At 40.7% G+C, this 8802-nt stretch overlaps 1 protein-coding gene across 1 annotated transcript in view; it reads right to left on the bottom strand.

The window, feature by feature from the left end:
- Nucleotides 1-2171: 2171 nt before the first annotated feature.
- The window catches only part of LOC579311 (lengsin-like), an 8545-nt gene continuing 1914 nt past the window's right edge, over nt 2172-8802 (bottom strand). The window contains exon 2 of the mRNA XM_779433.3: nt 2172-4750. Coding sequence (XP_784526.2) covers nt 3377-4750 — 1374 coding nt within the window. The 3' untranslated portion in view covers nt 2172-3376. The remainder of the gene's footprint in view (nt 4751-8802) is intronic.

Raw genomic sequence — 8802 nt, 5'->3', positions numbered from 1 at the left:
ATAAAAGCCCCCCTTCACCTCCAAAAAATGCCCCTATTAAAATTTGATCGGTGCCCCTTTTCTTTCAACAAATGCACATTTTCCTTTATTATAAGTGCCCCTTTTCAGGTGCGATAAGTGCCAATTTTCACCTTTGATAATTTACTTTTTGACAATATTACGTGTTGCTTTTCTTTCTTATAAGGGACCTATCCCGTTTTCATAGATGCCCCTTTCACCTCTTATAAATGCCCCTATCAAAATATGATCGATGCTCCTTTTCCGTCGACAAATGACCATTTCCCATTCTCTTAAGTTCCTTTCTTCATCCCTGGTGAGTGCCTCTTTTCAGGTGTAAGAAGTGTCCCTTTTCCGTCTCATCATTAAACGTGCCCCTAATTTAAGTGACTAATAGCAATTTCCCCCAAGCTCGCTCGCTTACGCTTGCTCACATTTATAGATGATATCATTATTTTACTTATCAAAGGTCTTTTCAGTCTCTCCTTATGAAACTGTGCCTATATCCATCAGGATTGGGTTTTTCCTCTTTATAAGATATAGTCTTTTGCACTGCTACCTCACAAATCATAATTTTTTTCTCGCTCGCTAATGAATATTCAGACCATCACACCCAACTGCAAAGTACGATATCTTGTATAATGTATGAAGAGAAACAAATATTGAAATCATCCCTGATAATGCAATCGCAAGGCAGGCGTATATACCAATGTCAACAAATTGTATATTTTCGTCTTGATGTTTCCCTTTGTAGGTGCCCTTTTTGTCAGAAAGTGCCCCTTTGTGTTGGTGCCCCCCACTTTGTAAGTCGCTCCGCCGCCCCTGCCCTTTATATATCTTTAGTATAGTCCAAAGAATATATTCCTTGAATAAAGCAAAATATACATTCAATCTAATTGTAAGACGCGGAAACTGATAAATTGATGACACGCCACACCATTCTTTGTGTTCGATGTTTTATTTCATATGCAAGTTACAACAAGCAAACTAAACCTGAATAAATAAACAAAGTTAAAATAATTTAACAAAATTGAGGACATGTTTCATAAAAATAAATGACAAACAGGTTGTGTATATTCTATTCATTAAAACTTAATCAATATTTCATTGAAATAATCCGTAATTAATCACAAATAAGTTCTTCTATTGTGTCGATAACTCTCCCAACAAAAATACAGCTATCAAGTGAACTTTATCAAACAATCAAACATAATTTCGAATTCAAACTACATTGAGTTAGTGGTTTATGTGATTACCACTTACCCTGACAATCTGGCCTTGCGGACCGTTTCCTCTTATGGTACCCTCCTCCTTACACGTTGTATGTCAATACCTAAATGAATAATAATTGGTACAAATCATTTGGCCTGTCATCATTAGCTCGAGTTTGCCAAATAGTCTGCTCTTTCTGATTCTGGAAATTAGCCCGATCACGAACAGCATGCTATTTGGCAGATGAATAGCGGGCTATTTGCTCGGGAAATATTCCCACAATATTTTGGGCTAGTTTGCAAAATAGCCCGCTATTTGTCCGGTGCGTTTTCACCAGCCAAAAGACTCGCACTATGCGCGAAGAATGAGAAATCTATCGACGAAGACGCGATTTATAACTTTGGCGAGCTAATTTTCCAAATCAGAAATAGCGAGCTATTTGGCAAACTCGAGCTGATGAGGACAGACCTTAAAAAACTGTGAATTTTACTCTAAAGCAAAAATCTAAAGACGAGCCACTGACTATGATCGTAAACCTTTAACTCTTAAAATATTACTGTACATCTGTTTCACCAAATATGTTTATCCAGAGCTAACCTCAACAACACATTATAAAACTACAACTCGTAAATATTAGAAGGAACATATAAGATATAACATTCACATCACCTCAAATTACTATTACCAAATCAGAATCAAGTATTTATCTCACTAAAGAAATCAACCTACTGATGATCAAGCAGATAATATGCAACACCTTACAAAATGCATATCTTTTCAGCACAAATAATCTCCATCTAAGACACCGGAATTTCATATATTGATAAGAGGGACTACGTACAGTATGTGTAGAGCAGGTCCCCGTTGCACAAAACTTACCATTGATGGTAACTACCATGGAAATCTATATTTTGATTGGCTGTTGAGCCCTGATACCATGGTAGACGTCATTGATGGCAAAGTTACCACCAATGGTAAGTTTTATGCGACGGGGCCCAGGTATGAAGCTCTAGTTTGATAGCTTTTTCAATTTTGAATAGTTTAAACATACCTTCATTTAAACTTGAAAGTACAATGAAGGAATGTTCCAACTATTCAAAAAGTGAAAAAGCTATAAAAGCTAGAGCTTCATACCTGATCTACACATACTACAAGATAATCCCTCCTATCAATGTAGGCAATACCAGTGTCTCTGTATGTCATCAACCTGTGGTTAGATGGAGATCTAACCAGCAAAAATAACAAATGAAAGGGGTATGGACTGTTCCAAAACAAAGTATTACCATAACACCTTGATCAACCTATGAATAGTAGGATTCCTTTACCATAAACAAATTAACCTGAATGCACTAAAAGTATTCCATTACAAACAAACAAAAATCAAAGAATTTCCCAAAACAAAATACATGTAGCCCCTTCTTTCCTAATGTTATGCTAAAGCTTGACGAGACGACCTCTCTGCGTGCCAGATTCATAGAGGGTGCAGCGCAGGAGTGAATCTAGCTAACACCTCTTACCCCTATCATAACGGTTACACTCTCTATTGGGAGATGCTGACTCCTGACCAAGTAACCCGTTTGTAAGTCATTTTCTTTCTCATAATAATAATAATAATAATTAAACATTTTTATATAGCGCATAACAAATAGGCAAATTGCATGTCTCTATGCACTTTAAGAAAAAGAAAAACCATGCACTGGGTTCATGATTCAGTGGATAGCTGTGGAATGCTGTGGAATGTCGTGTTTTTTCAAACTAAATGACAAGTGTGTCATAGCTTTTTACTCAGAATATGTGTGAATCATACTTCTTTAAAGTACCAAGTTAGCAAACTATTCAACTTCTTCGTTTCTTCCTGTTCACTCCCTGTGGGGATATTGATTAGATATTGATAAAAATAAGTCGATATTGAATAGGTCATTTCATCATAAAACAGTAGGATTTTGACCTGTTACACAATAAGGGGCTCATTTTCATGTCTGCTACGTCATGATTGTGTAATACGTCACTGCAATGTAAGAAGCCTACATTTCACTATAGTTTATGATCAAATCTATAATATTGATTTTCCGAAAATCGTTGCGATGATCTCGTGTTGTCTGCTTACTGGACACTTCATTGTATTATATTCTGTTCTACGAATAAGTGCCCCCTTTTTAAGGAAGATTTAGATGTATTCAAAGTACATCTTATACTCCCATTTAGAGTCTTGTTTTAGCTTCGCCTCATTGTACTCTTTCATTTCATGCATTTTGAGCACGCAGAACTCATTCATGAACTCCTCGCCTAGAGCTGACCTAATAACGTCATCTTGGGAAAACGCTTCCAAAGCTTCGTCCATGGTCGCGGGCAAGATGGCGGTGTCCGCAGGTACATTGCCTGGAAGATAGGCGTTGTTTGCGATGGGTTGCGGTGGGACGAGTTCCCGCTTGATGCCGTCGATGCCTGCAGCGATTGTGGCTGCGAGGGTGAGGTAGGGGTTGCTGCCGCTGGCACCCATTCTATTCTCGATGTACGTATCTGCGCCACCGCCGACCTTGACACGCAACGCACAGGTTCTATTGTCGAGTCCCCAAGTGACATTGTAGGGCGCGAATGAATTGGCTTCGAATCTCTTGAGGCAGTTCACGGTTGGTGCCATTAGGATACTAAGAGCTGGAGCATGCACCAACAGACCAGCTATCCAGTGACAACCAATCTTGGACAAGCCGAAGGGTTGATCTTCAGCGTAAAGTAGAGGGCGTTGCTGGGTGCTGTCCCACAAGGAGTGGCATACATGGGCAGAGCTTCCGTTCAGTTCTGCCCACGGTTTGCTCATGAAGCTAGCCACATACCCTCTCTGCATCGCCACTTCCTTGATAGTTGTCTTGTAGGTATACGCATTGTCTGCCGCCTGGATACCGAATGCTGGTTTGTATGTGATCTCGACCTGACCTGGGCTCTTCTCTGTGTCCATCATCTCCGCATCGACACCAACGGCTGTTAGAGCTTGCATAAGCGATCTAATCAGAAGAGGATCCGTGTAGTTACGCACCGTTGCTCGAAGGTTGTAATCTTGGGTCAGTGGCTGCCCTGTCTTTCTGTCAACGATGTAGAACTCATGCTCATGGGCCGTAAGCAAGGACAGCCCCATCTTCGTGAGGCGACCCACTTGTTTCCTTGCCAAAGTTCGAGGAAACATATCAACTGGTTTTCCTTTCAGAGTTGGTTCTAAAATCACCCTGGCCGTGTTGTCACACCATGGCAAAACTCGAAAGGTCGATAAGTCGGGTGTCCATACTGCATCGCAGTAATCCCCTTGGCTGATGTATTTCGCCTCAGCTACCGGGCTCCCTCGGCAGTCCATACCAAGGTGCGCAATCGGAATGTTGATACCTTTGCATGACTTTTCCCGGAAGTGACGTGCTGGTATGATCTTTGACCTCGCAATACCGTGGAGGTCGCCGAATTCGAAGCGGACAAACTCGACGTCCTTTTCGTCGATTTCTTTTCTGATGTCCTCTAAACTGGGATTCGCACATATCTCTTCCACGCACTCCATCTAGGAATTAAAAAGAAGAAAAACGGCATTCTTAGCATAAATCTCTAAGAGACAGTAAAACGCTTAACAGACACTTTTAACGCTGTTTAATTGTATGGTCTTGTAGTGGCCAAGAAAAGAAAAGAGGGGGAAGAAGAAAGTGTAGAAGAAAGAAGAAGGGTGGGGGAAGGGGGGGGGGGGGTGATAGAAAGATGGGATTGCATGTTTGGAATCTAGACAGTAAATATCATCCAGCAAGTGGCGCATCTCGGTATTTTGGCGCCCGGGGGCAAGCAGTGAAATTACGCCCCCAAGTTATCATCATAAGTGGACAAGCGAGCGAAGCGGACGAGACAAAAAAAACAAACAAACACATGTTGATTGCATTAAAAATGTAACTACCTTTTCAAAATTCTTCACCTTAGATATATGAAAATAGTAAATTCGGGCATGTATTGAGGTGATGGTTGGCCGAATATATCGGATCCCCTTAGGGTGTCTCCAATCCCTTCCCCACCAGGGCTCAAATTAAATTTTTGTCCACGGGGGCTCTTCCAAAAAAAAAATAGCCCCCGTGAACCTTCTCACGGGGTCTCTATTAGTTCTGACGGGGGCTCTTATTTTGAAACAAATTTCCATTGGATTGGTACCCATGAAACTCCTAAATTCCTTGGTATTTTATCATTATCATTTATTTAAGTCGGCATTCTCCCTCTCAGAAATTTACTTGTTACATAGCTGTACACTTTTATCCCCGTGATCAGTGGCGGATCCAGGGGGGGGGGCGGGGGCCGCCCCGCCCCCTGGGAAAAAAGAAGGGGGACAAAAAGGGGAATTTTCTAATCTTTTTTTTGAAAAAAGAAGTGTTCCTTTCCCACTTGTATCACAGAGAAACAACAGTTTAAGTTAAGTTTAACGTTAACGTTAATTTGTTATTAAAATGTAGAGTACAGCCCTTGGCCTTAGGCCTAATTTAGGTCGTAACTGTTACTGTTTGAAAATCTAAAGTAAAATTAGACGGTTTTCATGGTTAGACCAAGTAATTGAGAACAAAAAAGTTTACCCGTCACTGAGACCAGGTCAATCAATCTTCTAGATCCATTATTAGGGTCTAACGTTAGTAGATATAAGGTAGATGCAGGCGCGGATCCAGCGGGGGTGAGCGGGCCTTGCCCCTCCCCCCCCCCTTTCCACAAAAGAGAGAGAAAGAGAGAGAGAAAGAGAGAGAGAAGGAAAAGAAGGGAAAGGGAAAGAGGAGAGAAAGGGAAAGAAAGAAGAGGAAGAAGAAAACAAAGGGGGAAGAAGGATATCGGGGGGGGGGGGGGGGGGGGCAAAATGGCCTTGCCTCCCAGGCTGTTGCCTCCCCCCAATAAAACAAAATAAGAGAGAAGGAAAAAAGGAAATGGAAAGAAAGAAGGAAAAGAGGAGATAAAGGGAAGGAAAATTGAGGAAGAAGTAAAAAAAAGAAGGGGGATATCAGTTGCAATTTTCCCGCCAACAAGTTGCGGATGGGGGTGGGGCTAAAGGCCTTTGCCTCCCCTCGCCCCCGCTATTAAAAAGAAAGAGAGAGAAGGAAGGAAAAGGGAAAAGTGAGAGCTAAAAGGGACCAAAAATAGAGGAAGAAGAAAAAAAAGGTGAAAAGAATTTCGAGTAGAATTCTGTGAGATGATGATATACTTTATCGTAGCTTGATGTGACGAAGTGTCTCTATCCAGATATCTGTAGATAGTATTATAGAATATAGAAGCCTGAAATGACCTTCTGCTCGTAACCGACAAGTCACCGCATTAAAATGAAATTGCAAATAGTGTTCAACGACGCGATGGTGGATGAAACTTTCTAATATTCGAAGATATATGACCTTCAGACCATATTGTTTCATCTTTTTTATTCAATCAATCTATGTCAAAGAATTGATTTATCATCGCTCTTCAATTTATTATTTCACCTTTTAATGTACTTTCATTCTTATGCATCACTAAAGAACACTGAATTGGATTCTTCAATGTTTGTTTTGATTAATTTCCTCCCCTTTCCTTCTCCCTGTTTAATATTGATAAAATTTTCAACTTTTCTTAATCAAGGTAAAATATTATTTTCATATTTTCTTTATGCAAGACAGGGAGAGAGAGAGAGAGAGAGAGAGAGAGAGAATATGTTAAGTGTGAATTATCAAGTACAACTATGAATTGCATCCTTTTCAATATTATTCAATTCGCTGAAAATATTCAGAATATGAATATGATAAATCCACATAATACACCAATGCTGTTCAACGCATCCAACTCTCCAACCATAGCCCCTATGCCAATGCACCATATTTATAAAATATGAAAAGATTTTTAAATGGAATTTGAAGAAAAATCTAATTTACAATGCACTGACAGGCATCAGATGAAATCATGAATTCTCTGTGACTGGCTTAGCACTAGTTTCTGAGGACCAGTCACTGAAGAGGAGATAAAGGGAAGGAAAATTCAAACGTGGTTTATTTCTAATTACATAACGGTGGTTTACACATAATGCTGAAATGACATCATTTTCCGAGATTTTTAGCATTATACTTTTTTATGCGTTTGTTGTAAAAAGACAAATTTCTAAATTTACAGCCAGGCAAGAAATATGCTTCTTGAGATGCCTAGGGGCCTACACGTCAGGGCCCGCGGAACGGCGGGGATCGGGAGCCTCGAGGTCCCTCTCCCCCTCCACTTTTTTGAAATAGTATATAAAGAGAAATGGAAAGAAAGAGAGCTAGAAAGAAAAAAAAATTACTGCCAGTTTCACAACAAAATAAGGTATTAACCGTAATTAAACGCCTAAAACCCCTGAGCTTCCGGGGCTCTGGCCCTGGACCCAACCGAAGGCCCTAAGGCGGGCCCCTTAATACTCATCCGACCGTAATTTAGTGACTAAAACCCTTGAGCAGAGTCGAGAACGGTACAGCGAATCGACTTCTTTCTTTAATAATTTTAATGAAACGTCAAAGCTTTCGCGCTTCGCGCGGGAGGGGGGGGGGGGGGGGGGGGGGTGCTAAATTCAGACAAGGATTAAGAGTCGAGAACGATACAACGAATCGTCTTCTTTCTCTAATGATTTAATGAAACGTCAAAACTTCCGCGCTTCGCGCGGACGGGGGGGGGGGGGGGGGGTAAAATGAATTCAGACGAGGATTATTTTCGAGAACGGTACAACGAAGTGTCTTATTACTCTAATAATTTAATGGAACGTCAAAGCTTCCGCATATCGCGCTCGAGGGGGAAACTGAATTCAGACGATGTTTAAGAGTCGAGAACGGGCAACAAATCGCCTTCTTTCTTAAATGATTTAATGAAACGTAAAAAGCTTCCGCGCTTCGCACGGGAAGGGGGAAACTGAATTCAGACGAGGATTATTTTCGAGAATGGTACAACGAATCGTCTTCTTTCTCTAATAATTTAATGAAACGTCAAAGCTTCCGCGCTTCGCACAGGAGGGGGGTGCACTGAATTCAGATAAGGATTAAGAGTCGAGAATGGTAATACAAATCGTCTTTTTTCTCTAATACTTTAATGAAACATCAAAGCTTCCTCGCTTCGTGCAAGAGGGGGGGGGGGGGGGGGGGGTAAACTTACTTCAGACGAGGATTATTTCGAGAACGGGCAACGAAACGCCTTCTTTCACTAATGATTTGATGAAACGTCAAAGCTCACGGGGGCGAATCGCCCATCGCCCCCGTGTATTTTGAGTATTTGTTCTACTTTCTAGGAAATATATATATACATATATATATATATATATATATATATATATATATATATATATATAGTGTGTGTGTGTGTGAGAGAGAGAGAGAGAGAGATAGAGAGAGAAACACACACACACACACATGTAGGGGGAACACAGGGAGAGGGAAGAGGGTGTGTGTGTGTGGGGGGGGGGGTAGAAAGATGGGGTTGTAAAGAATTTAGCACGGTGTCAAAGAGTTAATATTTCTTTCAAGTGCTGAACCTCATTACCATTTATATTTTTACACTGTCGTATATTGAGTTGAAATAAAGAAAAAGCAACGAGCATTATATTTTTGAAACCCTTTA

This window comes from Strongylocentrotus purpuratus, unplaced genomic scaffold, assembly GCF_000002235.5.
Source record: "Strongylocentrotus purpuratus isolate Spur 01 unplaced genomic scaffold, Spur_5.0 spur5_scaffold_11, whole genome shotgun sequence".
Classification (NCBI taxonomy): Eukaryota; Metazoa; Echinodermata; class Echinoidea; order Camarodonta; family Strongylocentrotidae; genus Strongylocentrotus; species Strongylocentrotus purpuratus.
Note: the sequence above shows the minus strand (reverse complement) of the source record. Positions and strands in the feature narration are given on the sequence as shown.